Raw genomic sequence first — 17,768 nt, 5'->3', positions numbered from 1 at the left:
TTATCAATATTTGCTCAAAATATGTTCTAAATATACTTTTGTTACATATCCCTAAACAAAGATTGCCACCACAGTATCTTTCACAAAACAATCTGCTTAGTACATCATGAATAATATAATCGCCAAGTATTAGATTTATAGGCATAGAATGAACAGACACAATAATTATTCAAAGGTGAAAACAAATCTATCTTTATTAAAAATTTCTTTACATGTAATATATATTCATAATATATGACTAGATGTTCTTAAGATGCTTCAATGTTTACTTCATTTGCACTTTTTCTTAAAAGGAAGCTGTTATATTCACTTTGCTGAGTAAAACCCAGATGCCAATGGTCCTTTTCATAACTCTGTCCAAGTTAGCTCTCCAATAATATGGTAGAGAACAAGATGTAGGCTTCTCTCTCTGGTCAGGAACTCACTGGGAGTATATAGAGTCTCACAGCTGTCACACACTGGAATCTCCACTTCTTGAGACAAACTGGCAGGTTCTTCCTGAAAAGTGCCTTCTGGTCAGGAACGTGATAATCAGGATGCATCCAAGATGCCACACAGTCTTCTCTCTTTAAGTCTTCTTGCTACCTGAGGCCAACTGCCTTCCACTGTCACTGTGACCAGAGGTTATTCTGGAAAACTACCTCTAGTGCCTTCTTCTCCTTGCTAGCCCTCACAGCTTATCCGGTCTCCTACTTAGGCTGTGCTGTTTAACTCCTCAGGCTCTTCCCTGCCTAAATTGCTTCAACTGACCATACTGACTTTGGACAATGTGGTAACTGCCCTTTTATACAACCTCAGTCAGGGACCTTCTGGCCAGTGGCTAACTGGCCTCTCAAAACCTAAGCTTTTATGTTCTCCTGCCCCGTTTATAAACTGACAGACCTAACTGTGAAGCACTAAGACCTATGACAGCTTCTTTCATGACTTGTTTAGCAACATAAATGACAATTACAACAGCCCACAATAAGTTTAGTATACAAAGTAAACAATTGGGCTTTCTGTAAATGCAAGTTTTTAACCTCTCACTGTTTACCAGTTCATAATCACGACAATACACATTTTAAAAAATCTACTTTACATAGCATGTTAACAATGTTTTACCTCAGACTTTACTAATTCTCTATACTATCCATTGCACACAGTGGTAGTTCCATGGCAGCTATTGACCATGGAACAATGTGTGTGAAGTGCTCTGAACACTTGGTAAAGGTAAAGGTAAAGGTACCCCTGCCCGTACGGGCCAGTCTTGACAGACTCTGGGGTTGTGCGCCCATCTCACTTAAGAGGCCAGGGGCCAGCGCTGTCCGGAGACACTTCTGGGTCACGTGGCCAGCGTGACATCGCTGCTCTGGCCAGAGCCAGAGCCAGAGCCAGAGCCGCACACGGAAACGCCGTTTACCTTCCCGCTGGTAAGTGGTCCCTATTTATCTACTTGCACCCGGAGGTGCTTTCGAACTGCTAGGTTGGCAGGCGCTGGGACCGAGCAGCGGGAGCGCACCCCGCCGCAGGGATTCGAACCGCCGACCTTTCGATCGGCAAGCCCTAGGCGCTGAGGCTTTAACCCACAGCGCCACCTGCGTCCCAGAACACTTGGTAGTGCTGTACAAATGTCAGGTATTAACTATGACTAAAATGTTTCTTACATTATTTTGGTTGTGTTCCAAAATACACCGTAGAAGACTTCTGCTTGTTGTTTAGAACAGAAGATCAACAAACAATCACTAAAAGTCACCAGTCTATAAAAAACATCAACATCCAGTACAGTACTAAATTTAGTGAGCTATTTAACCAATATAAATATACCTAGGGGACATTACAAGATTAGAGTTCAGTGACATGTTTTGAATGCAGAAGATACCAGGTTCAGTTCTTGATGTCTCCTGTTAGAAGAATCAGGTAGTGGGTTATGTAAAAGTTATTTGCTAGAGAACCTGGAAAAGTACTAACAAAGTAAGATAACACTGGGCTAGATTGGTAAATAGTCCTGCCTGCCTGCCTGCCAAACCTCCTATATTCGTAAGCTGCTAACACACGTATACACACAGAGATCTAATCATTTGAAAATAACTGTGAAATCATGCAGAATTGCCTAAAGAAAAGTGTTCTTGGGGGGCATTTACATATACTTATGTGATATTAAAAGGCATCTATTATTTCTTTTGAAGCAATTGCAATTTAGAAAAAGAAATCCTGATTTTCATCACATGTTAAGTAAATGTCACTTTTATGTATTTATAGCTGGAAATAATGTGGTTGCAATTTTAGGCCATTTACTGCTTGGGAGCTAAATGAAAGACAGAATTATTTGCAAAATATTTAAATTTGAGCCATTTTTCCTTTGAGGAAATGGCATGGGTTTTATTTTGAAAAAAATATTATGAATTTCTTCCACCGCCTGTTCTTATACATCTTAATATTCTCACGCAGCTCAGCAAACTAGATCAGACCTCGCTAGTTGTAGCTCATCCACATATACCAATATTGCACAGTTTCAGCCATGAGGAAAAGTCAGTGACAGTCCTAGAGTCATCAGATAACAATGGCGTTTTTTCTCTCTCTATCTTTGTGGGAGTATTGGAAGGGGAGCATGCTTGAAATACTTTAAGAAAACACACTATTAGGATCCTATTTCTTGAGAAGCAAATATGCCGGTATGGTAGGTCCCAAAAATCCATACAGTAAATCTAGAGAGATAGCAGTGATGCATAAGCCCCACCCTCTTGTATTGTGGAGAACTTGCCCCACCCTGTATGGTTTACTATACATCGTCAAGCAGACTTCTCATTTCCAAACAATCCTACAGCGCATGGAGCGTGGGAGTGAGGTCACTAATGAATAAGAACAGTTCTTCTGGATCAGACCAAAGACCCAGCTAGTCCAGCATCATGCTCTCATGCTGTGTCAACCAGACACTCATGGGAAGCCTTCTAGCAGGAGCAGTGCACCACAGTGCACTCCCCATTTGCATACTTATCAATAGTCTTGATTTGATTGGGACATTCCGGAATTATGGAAGCCATACCAGCTTCGGATCCCAGGATGTTCTCTTTGGGCTCCTGAGAGAATGCAGCCCCCAAAAGAGTCACTAGCGCAGATTGTGCTGGCTCCTTCATGCCTTTCTTTGTTGCCTCCCCACAGCAGCTGTGGCTGGAGCTGCAACAGCGGTACCCACAGCGCAGATGCCTCTGCTTGCCTGCCTGCCTGCCTCTCCCTGATGGATGCCCATCCCAAAACACACCAAATGCTACTTCTGGCTCTTCCTCCTCCAGTATAAGAGATGTGGAAGAATGTAGAGCAAACCTCTCCTAGCACTTTCATTCTCCAATTGAAAAATTGGCTTTCTGCTCTCTGTCCTGATTCACTGGCCCAAAGGAGGGCTCATGGAAGTGCAGAGGGTGCAGAGATACAACAAGGATTTCAAAAATGACAGTGGTCAGTTTGAATGCTTTATTAAAGAAAGGTGTAGACTTACAGCAAACACGGGATGGACACTGCAGCAAGGAAATGGCTTGTCGGCACCCAAGCAAAGGGGCATATATTCTTTACACCCAAAGCAGCAGGACTTCCTTGGCCAGGACTTCCTATCGCTTCATCTGACCAGATGAGGTCATAGGTGGCAACACCCCAAGCCCACAGGTAAGGATAGTATCATAAACAAGCCAATTAACTTATATCAAACATTGAATATTAAACATATATGTGCTCATGATTACAACAACTAGCAATTAATTGTGGGGTTATCTTGACTACCAAGATGGCATTTGCAGGGCTTCCAGAACAATTCCCCTTTGGTTCAACACACACTCTCAGTGGAAAACTGTGCACCAGAGAAGGAAGCAGGGGTTCATTGCTGAGTACCTAAGAGCCAGAGCAGCGCCTTTCCATGCCGTAAAGATTCAGAGTCTTAATTGAAGTTTACCAGAAGTTTAGGTTGTATTGTCACTCTACACCTTTCCCCATATTTATGTCTCTACTTGCCCCACATCCACCAATCAGTGCACTGCTGTCTGTCCCCCACCCCCACTCTCTCAGCGTGCTGACAAAACTCCAGGAGCACAGCCCCTAAAGATGAGCATCCCAGTTTCCTCTGCAGCATGCTGGAGGATATGCACAACAACAGAACATAGCTATCATAGCTAGTAGCAATTGATAGCCTTATCTTTTACAAATGTGACCATCCCTACCTTTTGTGGGAGCCTAACAGGCGGCTTGTATGGTCCAGTTCCCTTAACATGCTGTCTTAATTTCATGTATAGAATAATGCCTTACAGGGCTAAACTGATCTGTTTCTTCTCATTTTGTTTTTGTACTTAATCAATACACCCAATCAGTCCCTTGCCAAATGCGCCTAATTTATATGTTTACAAATGTACGAAAAAAATAATATTGCTAAATATTGCTGAATGCCCTGGCTTTCTTCCCACTTTATCTGGCTAGTGATTTTGAAAGCTAGCTGGCTACTGTGTGCATTAAGGTAATGAAATTCAAAATGAAAATAATTTTGATGGATTGCTCTGTCATTAGAGAACACCCTTCTGAGTAATTTCATAATTATCCAGATAATGGGAACATTATCTACCTGTTGTACCTTTAATGTAACATATATATGTGTATGTGCATTTATCTGTAAAAAGTCCAATACTCTACTTATGCTGTCATAAAAAGGCAGTTCACAGCTATTTTTTCCTTAATGTGAAAAATAGCGTTCAGGATACTATGGAAAGGCTGCTGCATATGTGTCCATTATCCTCACTCCCAGCATCCAAACATTTCAATGTTTCTGCAAGTTGTTTGCATGTTGGCTTCCAGCGTGATTAGGAACTGAACAGGTTAAGTACATTTGTGTGTGTTTAGCCTTGGACTTGGATCTTGGGAAACAGATGTGTAATGAAGCTGGGGAAAACTGACTTCACTGTCCTCTACACCCCAGCAGACTCTCAGCCCATTGCACAGGCTCTCTTAAAGGTCACGGGACTATGAGGAGGACAGAGAGGAAAGAGGGGATCCCAGAAAATAATAAGAAAGTAACACTGATATTCAGAAGCTCCACCTGCACAGGTTGCCTGTAGCCAGTTTTGAAGTATTCCCTTCCCTTGCAGCAATCTATATCACAGTCCCCGCCCCATTCATTGAGGTCTTTTGACCCTCAATGGAGCCTTTTCTGTGCAGCTGTGTGAGCTACTAGGAGGGTGGTGTGGAGGTTTTTCTGGATCCAACCTCCTGTTCAGAGATTCTGAAGAATGAGCACGTGGTGTTTGGGAAAGAGGACAGTAGGTACAATCCTGATTCATAAATTCACATATAAATTTACTGGAAGCTAGTGCTCTCTGACATCTCTTACAGATTTCCATAGCTATTCTTTCCATAGTTTCACATCCTGGCCATAAGAATCAAATCATTTTTTCAGTTTTAATTATCTCTGATGCATCCTTGAAATATATTAGCAATAATAATCTTAGTATTCTATATCCTAAAATTCTATTGCATCATCTACTTGTTTTATTTTCCTTTGCTACCTTGCAGTCTCACCTTAAATGAGTAACTTGTAATTTCACTGCTGGGACTATTTCTATTAAAGTCATGAATGTATGTAGTTCTGTGCTGTTATCACATTTTTCACAAACAAATATTATCTTCTAATTAGAGTTGAAACAAATATTTACATTTTTGATTCTGGCAGGCCTCAGACATGAAATCTCATAAGCTGTCCACTGTGAAATACTAAATACCACTGAATGTCAGCTGTCAAGAACAGTCAAATATTAATTACTACTGTGGGCCAATGATAAACTACCGAATGCCTTTTCATCCCATGTCAGCTCTCAAAAACTGTAAAATAGCAATCAACTGCATAACTTGTGACCAACCAAAGTCCAACATAGCCCAACAGACCTGTATGACTGCCCATCTGACTAGTAGGCCCAGTGGGCTATATTCAGGGCGAAATCCAATGCTATGTACCATATTTTTCGCCCTATAGGACGCACTTTTCCCCCTCCAAAAATGAAGGGGACATGTGTGTGCGTCCTATGGGGCGGATGCAGGCTTTCGCTGAAGCCTGGAGAGCGAGGGGGGTCGGTGCGCACCGACCCCTCTCGCTCTCCAGGCTTCAGGAAGCTATTTGCTAAACGTGGGAGAGCCGCGCGGCTCTCCCACGGCTAGCGGAGACCTTGCCGGCACCCAGAAGCTTGGGGCGCGCTGAGCTCAGCATGCCCCAAGCTTCGGGCTTCGCACAGCACTCCGCTAGCCATTGAAGAGCCACGCGAAATCGCGCGGCTCTCCCACAGCTAGCGGATAGCAGCCTGTTCTGGGGCTGGGGTTGGGGGAAGCTGGGCTTCCCCCGCTCAGCCCTGCACCTGAGGGGGAAATAAATTTTTTTTCCTTTATTTCCTACCCCAAAAACTAGGTGTGTCCTATGGGCCTGTGCATCCTGTGGGGCGAAAAATATGGTAAGTGGATTTCTGCTCAGAGAATGGGACCTCCCATTCCTCTGCTCCTACAACCTGCTTCTGACCATGAACCACTGGATACACTGTCAGCTTGGTCACATGGTGTGCAGGTTGTGTTTAAAAGTAAAGGGTAAAGGGTCCAGTCGTGGCCGACTCTGGGGTTGCGGAGCTCATCTCACTTTATTGGCCGAGGGAGCCGGCGTACAGCTTCTGGGTCATGTGGCCAGCATGACTTAGCCGCTTCTGGTGAACCAGAGCAGTGCACGGAAATGCCGTTTACCTTCCTGCCAGAGCAGTACCTATTTATCTACTTGCACTTTGACATGCTTTCAAACTGCTAGGTTGGCAGGAGCAGGGACTGAGCAATGGGAGCTCACCCTGTCGCAGGGATTCGAACCGCTGACCTAGTCCTAGGCTCTGTGGTTTAACCCTCAGCGCCACCCACATCTCCATCTATCTGATTTAACAGGTCAGTTCGGGAGTTATAAGACTGGTATGATTTAGAAAGAAGCCAGTTTTATTTATTTATTTTAATTTTAAACTTGCATCCCATTTTAAGGAAACTGTACAAAAACTGCTCATCCCCATTTACATGGAGCCTGCACCGACTTGGAAAGCAGCAGCATTCAACTCAGTGGAGCGTAGTTCTGAGCAGACATGCTTAGTATTGCACTACTGGTAAATATAGAGACTGGGATGAGAAAGGAGATAGAATGCACAAAGCAGAGGTTAAGCAAAGAAAGCTTCACTTTCGGCTCCAATGGAGTATGGGGGGGGGGGAATTCTCAGTGGTACATCATGCCACTGCTTAAAAAAATAATAATTTTGGCTGTTCCAAATATGGAGGTTTCCCCCTTTTTGTTTAAAACTGGCATACAGTGGTACCTCTAGTTACGAACTTAATTCATTCTGGAGGTCCAGTCTTAACCTGAAGCTGTTCTTAACTAGAGGTGTGCATTCGCTAATGGGGCCTCTTGCTGCCGCTGCACCACCGGCACACGATTTCTGTTCTCATCCTGGGGCAAAGTTCTCAACTTGAGGTAACTCTTCCAAGTTAGCAGAGTTTGTAACCTGAAGCATTTGTAACCTGAGTCGTTTGTAACTCGAGGTACCACTGTACTCAATTTCTCCCACTCTTCTCTCAAACTGCCTCCAAAACTTTCATGCTAATTTCAGGTGCTGCAGAAAGCTGAAAAGACATACCAGGGAGGTTGCATAAGGAAATTTGTCAACTTTCTTATCTAAAAGATCGGATATTGGGGGGGGGGGACAATCCTTTCTTTCATCTGGCTAATATTATATTTGGTCTGGTTTGTAGGAATGAAGAAGAGCTAATGATGTCCCAGCAGCATCCTCCAAATACTTATGCATAAGTAGTTTTATGGCATCATCCATGGGATGAACATTTTAGGACAAGTCAATGTGTGAAGAGTAGACAGCTGCAAAGACCCATATATATCACATATTTTGTCAGAAATTGGAGTACTCAGGGTTTGCCCCCTGCTGTTATTAACTCCCATCTGGCGTGTTTACATAACTGAAGGATACCACAGCAGAAGTAAGGGAACAGGTCTAATGGCTGGCATGTGTGTGGTCAACAAACATAATCACCATCATTGCTATTTCATCATTGGCAGTTTTTACTGCTACTACGCTAAACATTATTTAACTAGCATGAATAACCTAGGAACATTTAATTTTCTACTGGGACATAAATGTACTTAATATCCTCTGAATTTAATGATAGGCAGGCCAGCACTCTCCACATCTGATTCAGAAATGATCCATGAAAATGGATTACTTCATTGTGAATTTGACGGGTGTCCAAAAATAACCATTGCTTTCCTCTTTTTACTGATTGTTTTCCAGTTGACAATGTGCATTCATGAGGGCCGATAGGCATTCCAGCATTTTTCCTCCTACTTATGTAGGGAACATGAGGAGAGAAGAGTGGAATTTGGTGTCCTACCCAATTCTTCATCGTTCCTTTAGGTTCAGCATATCCTTCTGCTTTTCAGTGCAATGTTACACTCACCATAGCCCTGAATTCTGATTGCTTCCTCCTGCTAAATGCTCTCTGTAGCTTTATGTTGCCCTTTTCATAATGAAGTAGCTGGCACGGAGAGGGATATATCTAGTGCAGCATTTGGGGAATATCTTAACCATTAAATGGATTAACTAGAATTAAATGCTATTTCCTCTCACATCTTATACAGTTCAGAAAAATATCCTCTGACTTGCACTCCACCTCATCATTGCTGCATGCCAGGACTGTGTTTGCTTTAATGATTGAAGCTTTCAAATTCTTCGATCTCATTTTATTCAAATGCAGCAATAAATGGATTTAAATGTCAATTACACTGTTCTGAAAGATTTTCATTTGAAAACCAAGGAATGATCTGGACTCTGAGATAAATAAATAAGTCCTTTAATATGACATGGGTAAATAGATTGCTCTCACTTAATACAACCTCTTTCGCTATAAAATAACTCAAGATTTTAGCACCACTCACTTGGCAGCAATGAAGCCTTTGCCACCGTTTTTATTCCAACTAAATTTTAAAAACATCTCACCAGTAAACTACCAGTGAATGCTTACACACACACACACACACACACACACACACACACTGCATGGAGATGTGCTGAGAAATCTTTGAGATTTGGAGAATAGATATATGTCCATTTTTAACTAGAGTTAAAAAGGTAAAGGTAAAGGTACCCCTGCCCGTACGGGCCAGTCTTGACAGACTCTGGGGTTGTGCGCCCATCTCACTTAAGAGGCCAGGGGCCAGCGCTGTCCGAAGACACTTCCGGGTCACGTGGCCAGCGTGACATCGCTGCTCTGGCGAGCCAGAGCCGCACACGGAAACGCCGTTTACCTTCCCGCTGGTAAGCGGTCCCTATTTATCTACTTGCACCTGGAGGTGCTTTCGAACTGCTAGGTTGGCAGGCGCTGGGACCGAGCAGCGGGAGCGCACCCCGCCACAGGGATTCGAACCGCCAACCTTTCGATCGGCAAGTCCTAGGCGCTGAGGCTTTAACCCACAGCGCCACCTGCGTCCCTTTTACTTGGAATTAAATCCCATTAATTGACTGGAAATGAATTCTGGATGTCATTAGGATTGCAACTGCATCCTAATCCATGTCTGCCTGGTTCATATACTGGTTCCTGTGGTCATCAGACATAATTGTTTTATATTTTAATTGAAAAAATAAAAATAAACTATGATAATTGTCAGAGCTGCCTCCAGGTCCCAGCTCACAGAGGACCAACGCTAGGCTGTAGTTATGTACAAAAGTCTTTATTGAGGTTCAGTTTCCATTTTAAAGCCGCAGCGCGCAGCTCTACGTCTCGACCTTAGACCGGCGAAGTCCCGTCTGAGTCTCCGCCCCTTCCACACCAGTTTAACACTCTCGCTTTGCTCCACCTCTTCCTAAGTTCCTTTCTCCTCTGGGCCCTCCTGCCCGCTAGGGTTTCATCCTTTCTGGACTCCTCTGACGCTGACCCTGATGATTCTTCCCCCTCCTTCCGGCGGGCTTTAGGACCTGGTTCCCTATCCGGGCTACCTTCTGTGCCGCTCGCCTGTACATTTGAACTTGGCGCGCGCGCCCAGCCTGCAACTTTCCTCTTGACCGTTCCCTCGCTCTCCGATGGAGGCGTGGCCAACCCTGACTCATCTTCTCTCGCTGGTGGTGCATATGTGGGCTCTGATACCTGGGACTCCTCCCCCCCACTACGCTCTGGTGGGGAAGCTGGTCCTGATTTCCAACTGCTGCTCTGGTAGTCCCCGCTGGCCCCTTGCTTCTGGGGTGTCCCCCTTGGGTCCCCCCTTGCCCTGCCCATCGGCGCCCCCTTCTGTGAATCTTCCGATTCGCTGGAGAGGCTCATGGAATCTATCGGGCTGCTGTCATCTTCTCCTACGCTGCCCTCGGATTGCTCCCCCTCGCTCTCCATCTCCTCTCCTCCCTGCGCTCCCGCTGAGTCCCTGACAATAATGCATACAACAACAAGAATAATGAAACAGCATTTTATACAGTGTGTGTCTGTATATATATATATATTCATTTTAGGACCAATGAAGGTTCTGGAGAAGGGTATAGCCTGAAGAAGGTGCTAAGCGCTTGATAGAGAGCTGGACTGGAGGGCTACATTTGACCCCTGAGGCCTAAGGTTCTTCACCCTTGCTCTACACCAAAATTATAAGCAGTTTAAGTTTTTTGAAAAAGGAAGATAAATGGGAAATGAATGTAGTTAAGAGGTTTTGTTGTTTAGTCGTTTAGTCATGTCCAACTCTTTGTGACCCCATGGACCAGAGCACACCAGACACTCCTGTCTTCCACTGCATCCCGCAGCTTGGTCAAACTCATGTTCGTAGCTTCAAGAACACTGTCCAACCATCTTGTCCTCTGTCATCCCCTTCTCCTTGTGCCCTCCATCTTTCCCAACATCAGGGTCTTTCCCAGGGAGTCTTCCCGTGAGGTGGCCAAAGTACTGGAGCCTTAGCTTCAGGATCTGTCCTTCTAGTGAGCACTCAGGGCTGATTTCCTTAAGAATGGATAGGTTTGATCTTCTTGCAGTCCATGGGACTCTCAAGAGTCTCCTACAGCACCATAATTCAAAAGCATCAATTCTTCGGTGATCAGCCTTCTTTATGGTCCAGCTCTCACTTCCATACATCACTACTGGGAAAACCATAGCTCTAACTATACGGACTTTCCTCATTGACACAGAATCTGAATGATCTGTGAATCATTTGAGGAGACTGAGTGAATTAGTTGACATTATCACAGTCACATTGGAAGCCACCTTTTAAATAGATGTCATGTATACACATGTACATGCACAGTTTGTCTGGTGAATTTGAGTAGTACATTGAGGTGATTAATAATATCATCATTTACCTGTTTTAGACCCTTAAGCAGTAGCAGCTGCCAGGACACTGTCCTGTTCACTTCTGTGTGGTTCCTTCCTTATTTCAGATATCATGATATATTTATATATCACGATGTTTAGCTGGTGATATACCACACTATTGAAAACCAGTTATCGCCCAGCCCTAGTAGAAACCTGTTAAATTTTAGCATATAGTTATACCTGACTAGAAGGATACACTACACACACACACACAGAGAGAGAGACGTATGTGGAGTGTTGAGCACCAGTGCATATAAAAACATGGCTTCTGACATTGTTGAGTGCCCATACCATGTCATTTTCTCTTTGATAATTTTGTTGACTTGTTCAGTCTTCTTGGTTTCCCCCTATTATTATTTTTTAAAAGCCTGGTTAGGTTATAGATTCTCTGTGTCACAAAAGAAATTCAGAGGGGAAACCCAGAGAAGCGGTTAATAAAGTGGTGAAGAGAGATAAATGGAAAGATGGGACGATATCTTACACTCTTGTAGCAAGACTCCTTAGACTAATATAATTTTTCTATACTCTCCCGACAATTTAGATAAGGCATATGTGGTGTTGGTGGCGTATGTTTCTAGTTTAAAGTAATGAACCACAGAGCACAATACGTCAGAGAAATGTTTCTTTGCAGTCATTTTTCTAAATGAAGGATGAGCTATTCAGAATGTGCTACTGAATGTTAACGATACTAAAGCTATACAAATTGAAAATTTATTGAATTGTCTTAATAATGAGATGCATTCTTAAAATTATAGAGTACATTGTAAAGCTGTGACAAGAAAATAGGAAGCCAAGTGGGAGAAATATTCAGCATGGCCAGTCAGAGCGGCTCATAATGATCCAATGGTGGGTAAATGCCCAGGTGGAAGTAACACAGGTTTAATTGTGAACAGGACTGCTAAAGCATCTATCTATTGAGGCATTTCATTATATCGATATCTAAATATTTATTTGAAGGAGAGGAATTGAGAGAGTTTCTAATTCTCATGGGTAGAAGGGCATTTGGTACCCACTGGTTTATTCTCCACTGGCATCAATTTGATCAGACATCAGCTGTCAATCACACCTACCACCCAGTGGAAGGATAGCCAAATTTACATGGATAGGGGTGTTCCCTAAACCATTTGTGACTTCAAAGGTAAAAAACAATGCTTCAAATTGTGCTCACAAATGGAACACAAGGAGGGAGCCGATAAATAATGTCCAATAGTGGAGTCATGTGCTCCAGTAAACACCCCCCAGCCCAAATTCTGGCTGCAGGATTTTGTTCCAACTGTGATTTCCAAACACCTTTCAAAGGCAGACTTGTGTCAAGCCTGTTGTAATAATTTAGCCTGGTTGTCACCAAAGCATGTAATAATGTTTCCAGTCATATAGAAGCACTCTGGCTACTTTCCTGATCTACGGTTTTCAGACCCAGTGATGCTGAAAACTAAGCTAGGAAGAAAAGCAGGTTTGGGATTCCTTGCAAGTACATAACATGAGTAATACTACCCCAATTTACAATTATAGCCAAGTCAATGTTTCAAAGGAATATTTGCAGGTAGATCCCTCAGTACTAAATGCTTCTCTTTATTTATTTATTTATTTAGTTAGTTAGTTAGTTTCTATACTGCCTTTCATCTGAGGATCATAGTATAAATATAAATATAAAAGACAATATAAAAACACAAAGATACATAATATAATACCAAACAAAACAATACAACACACACACACCCAATTTTAAATTGTTTAAGTACTAGCCAAAAGCCTTTTCTGCAGCACACTTGCCGTAAGTAATAAACAATGTGGCCATAGCCCTTCCCTTTGCTTTTTTTTAAGCTACAAAGACACTGACGTTCCCCATAATACCAAATACTCGTATTAGGAGGAAGTCACTCCAGCTGTAGCTCATTCTGCTTACATATTTCCAAAGATGCATGACACAGGAAGGAAGGAAGGAAGGAAGGAAGGAAGGAAGGAAGGAAGGAAGGAAGGAAGGAAATCTAGTTTGGTACTGCATATGCAAAACACTTTGTGGAGGGGAATATAAAGTCAACTTTGACCTTGAACACTGTCATTGGTATTTCCCCCCATCCAATCCAATATTTAATTACTTGGTAGGTTAAATAAGCAAAATGAATAGGTCTAACCAGCTCCACCTCTGCATATAGATTTATGGTATATAGATTTAAAAGTATTGATTGATTGCATGAAATACGATTTGAAGATATGAACCATGACCTTAGACAAACCTTGCAGTTTCAACCTTTCTTTGTTAGACAAAAAGTGCCACTTTAAGAAATAAATAAAAAATGCTGCCCTGATTCTAATTTCTATTAACGAAACCTACTTTCTTCTCTGGGGTTGGTAAATTATGTAGTGCTTCAAATGAGAAATAATGTGATTATCCTGCCGGCAAAAGTACAGTTCAGAATTAAATGGAAGAGGAAACGGGAAATTTATTCCAACACTAGCAGTTTTCAACAGACATCCCCATGTTATGGTTCCCATTGCATTTTATTCATCAGTTCAAAATCTCACTAGGCAATCTCTATAGTGCACACAGTGGTGAAGACCCAACTGCACTATGGATATTCCCAAACAGCTCCATTTTGTGGTGCATTAATGCTATAAGCTGCCCCCTATGGTTATAGGGAAACGTATAGAGTAGATGTTTAAAACAAAATAACATACAAAGACTTTGGTAAGGAATCAGGACTGCCTGCTGTTAGTAACACTGATGTAGGAGAAAATTTCTTTCTGAATCCATTGTAGCACTAGGACCTCTATTGTCCTTGATTTCTGCATGATGTGCTAACTGGCTCACTGCAGTGCCGATTCTATGCATTAAATCGGGGAAAGTACTATGCAGAAGAGAGCTGATGCATGGATAAGCCTGCTTTTGAATGGCAGCTTGATTTTGTAAGGCTCTTCCAGTCTTGAAAGTCTGTAGCCTTATTCAGAAAGGGAGGGCAGGGGTGGTATTGATGGGGAAAGGCCTCTCCCATAGAGAGGGGTGACAGTAAAGAGTATATTAAGAAATAGCATGCATTTCTAGGTCTCAACAAGGTATTTATCATATGCACTATTTTTGCAAACACATCAAAATCTGGTAAAGTCATAGCCCAGTGATAGAGCATCTGCACGCAAGCTGGTGGGTTCAGTCCCCACCATCTCCAGGAAGGGCTAAGAAAGACTCCTGTCTGAATACTAGAGAGATGATTCCATTCAGTGTTGACAATATTGGGCTACAATGTTCTCACTCAGATTCCTATGGTCCTAAGTAAAAGATCATCCTGACAACATCCTTTACAGTGTATTTATATAATTGTGATCATTTGAACTGGTATGCAAAGCTGGAAGGTGCATTCTAGTATCTTTCTCAAGCCATTTTGCTGAGGTTCACCCTTAAAATAGACCACCTTCTTGCACTCAAGTTTTTATTTTACTAATTAACACTCACGTGTGTGTTATAGAAAAGGGGGAAAGGTATACTGAGAAAGCAGTTGTTTTTCTGATAGAAATTCTCCCCCTTCCAAGATGCTATTAAGTTAGATTGAATGGGGTGACATACAAGAAAGAACCTGTATCACACTTACTTATTTCCCCCTTCTTCAGGAAGGATTTTGATAGGCAAAAGAGGAAAGGGTTACAATCTCTCCACAGCACCACTTCCCCAATCAAACCTACAAGAGATCCTGACCACGTATCTCCCATGTCAAGGCTGTCCATGCCACTAGCAAATGTTAAATACTTCCTGTTACTGATCTGTATTTCTTTCTGTTTAGTGTCAAGGTCCACCCAAAGTGTGACTGATGTACCAGTGAAAGTCACCGGGGATGTTAAGGTTTCTTCCACTCAAGATGACTTAAAGAAATCAAATAATACTGATTCGAGACTCTCAGAAGTTCACATCTCCAAACCAGAAACAACTTTCCTTACAGCTCGATATCCTATCACTGTTGATATTCAACCACTAGCCAGTGAAAGAGTGGAACCTTGGCCTCAGGCATCATCTGTGAAGAAGCTGCTTTTGAATTCCAAACTGTTTCACAGACGCATTTCATTAGATGAAGCAAAAAATAGCACCCAGAGCCTTCTTCTGCACCATGAAACAACTCACCAAGGGGCAGCCCAAATCTTATCACACTATAGGAGTCATGCCCAGTCACTTGCCAGAAGAAATGTTTCCACTCAACAGAAATTAAATACAAGGCCACATGCTGATTTGCAGACTCATACCTCATTTGATGGACAGTCTTTTGGGAAAAAGTCTCTTGGGATTTCACACACTAGATCTGCTCTTGGTTTTAAAGCAGGCCGCCCAGGTACTTCTGTTTTAGCAACACCATTGGCCTCCTCATCCCATCTGAAAGCTACTTTTTTTGGTATAACCCCACAAGGCCCCATCCGCCCAGCAGGGGCTTCTACAAAAACAAGGATTCCAGTATGGACATCTTGGGGCAGAAAGCCTCATGCCTCCCCAGCCAATCATTTGGGCCTTTCCACACCAATTGATAGGTTGCTACTTGAGAAGAAAGTCCCCTGTGCAGATACACCATGTTTCAGTGGTGTGCTTTGTGAGCCAACAAAGGACAGGGAATTCAGATGTGGGCCCTGTCCATTTGGATACAGCGGTGATGGAATTGAATGTCAAGGTAAGAGATGGGAAGAAAGTAGGGCCTGTGTTAATATTTCAGTCATTTCAAGTGCTGGGTTGGTGTTTTAATTATATAAAACATTTACACTTACAGTGTATAAGTATGTGAGTATACTAACTCATTTAAGTATATCTACTATGTGTATATAGGTCAGGAGTCTGAGTGTGCAAATGGGTTTACAATCTTTATTCCAATTAATGTATCAGGAACTGTGGTCGGATATAAGACAGAATATAACTAGAACAAATAATAAATAAACTGTTGCGGTCAGAGTTGGTGAGGTAGACTCTGCCACATCCATAAAGACCACACTGCCTAATTTGCAGCAGGAAAGCTATGCAGAAAATAAACTATGAGTAGAGGATAAAGGGTAAAATATAGCTTATTGGATTGATGTGGCTGAGATATGCCTGTTCAGTCACTGTTTCTTTATTCTAAGGAACAATGAAACTTCCCATGGGACATTTGTGCCAGTGGAAGGGGAGGAAGCTGGGTTGTTGTTTTTTGCAGATTTCTACTTCCTCCATATTTCCTGAAAAGGTGCTTTGGAGGTTTAAGGAAATCTGAAACAGTGCAGAAGTTGGCACATGGAACAAGGGGAAGGGGGAATTGGTGAAATTTTTCTCCCTGCCTTCCTTTCTTGGCAGCCTACACTGGATTGGAATCCCTTCCATGAATGGAAGGAACACTTCCATTTGACAAAGGGCATGTCTGGGTCCAACATCCAATGGCTCCAACATCATCTCTGGCTGTTTTTGATTTTCCAGAATCATGGATCATGTGCTGATATACTAGCAACTGCTAGACACTTAGGAGCAACTACTAGGAACAACTATTTGGTATGAGAGATAGAGGGAGAAATGTCTGAATTCACAACATTTAGAAGTAGAGTCTACTTCCTTCAACAAGTTGACCACTGAAATTTATGACCAAATTACTTGAATGAAAAAATGGGAAAACGTCTATTGTCAGCTGTAACGTTAAAACAGGCATAAATGAAACTAACAGAATGTACCATATGTCTATTAGCTATACAAGTACTCACAACCTATATTGTACCAAATTATAACTTATCTTTTAAAATCTTCCACTAGTAGTCTGGAGGTGAGGAGGGGATAATTGTCCTATGACCTGATATACATGTCTCCAGAGATATAATCACTGTGTTGCATTATGAAAAAGATGATTAACTTTCCTGCTTAAATTAGCACATTAATTAGACAATTTAAAGGAGCACGGTGAAATAATGTTATACACAATTATGGGAGACTGGGTATATTCCTTTTTCAAAATTCTTCTTGCAAATTAAATTCATCATTTTATTATTAAATAACCTGTGCTATTAATCTAATTAAATTTCCATATGCATGGAAACCTATTTGCTCAAGAAATGTAGCTTCTTCACCTGCTGTTCCTAGGACTTGTCTAACCCCATATATTAGGCAGGTTTACCACTGCCTATCTCAAGTTTTCATAGATGCACCTGAAAATAGATGCTTATAAGTCAGATGCTAGTTATTCATGGTCATAGCAAGTGCTAATAGGTTACTTTGTATATTTGGTTATTAACTACTTAATCTCTGTTACCTTGTTCTATTAAAACAAATTACACTGTAGTTTGTGAGGTACTTTTTCATTCATAGTTAATATTTTAGTTTACAAAATACAGTTCAGCATTTTTTTAAAAACTGTGTGACAGGTTTTTTCAATCAGCATATGCTGATTATCCCTTTTGAATTAATACAGATTGCTTTT

The 17,768-nt window shown here is 42.0% G+C and overlaps 1 protein-coding gene across 1 annotated transcript in view; it reads left to right on the top strand.

The window, feature by feature from the left end:
• The window catches only part of LOC307226379 (von Willebrand factor D and EGF domain-containing protein-like), a 201,864-nt gene that overhangs the window by 132,152 nt on the left and 51,944 nt on the right, over nucleotides 1-17,768 (top strand). Inside the window, exon 22 of the mRNA XM_079995170.1 lies at nucleotides 15,141-16,010. Within this exon, the coding sequence (XP_079851296.1) occupies nucleotides 15,141-16,010 (870 nt within the window). The remainder of the gene's footprint in view (nucleotides 1-15,140; nucleotides 16,011-17,768) is intronic.

The sequence above is a fragment of the Podarcis cretensis genome (genome assembly GCF_951804945.1).
Source record: "Podarcis cretensis genome assembly, chromosome: 1".
Lineage (NCBI taxonomy): Eukaryota > Metazoa > Chordata > Lepidosauria > Squamata > Lacertidae > Podarcis > Podarcis cretensis.
Note: the sequence above shows the minus strand (reverse complement) of the source record. Positions and strands in the feature narration are given on the sequence as shown.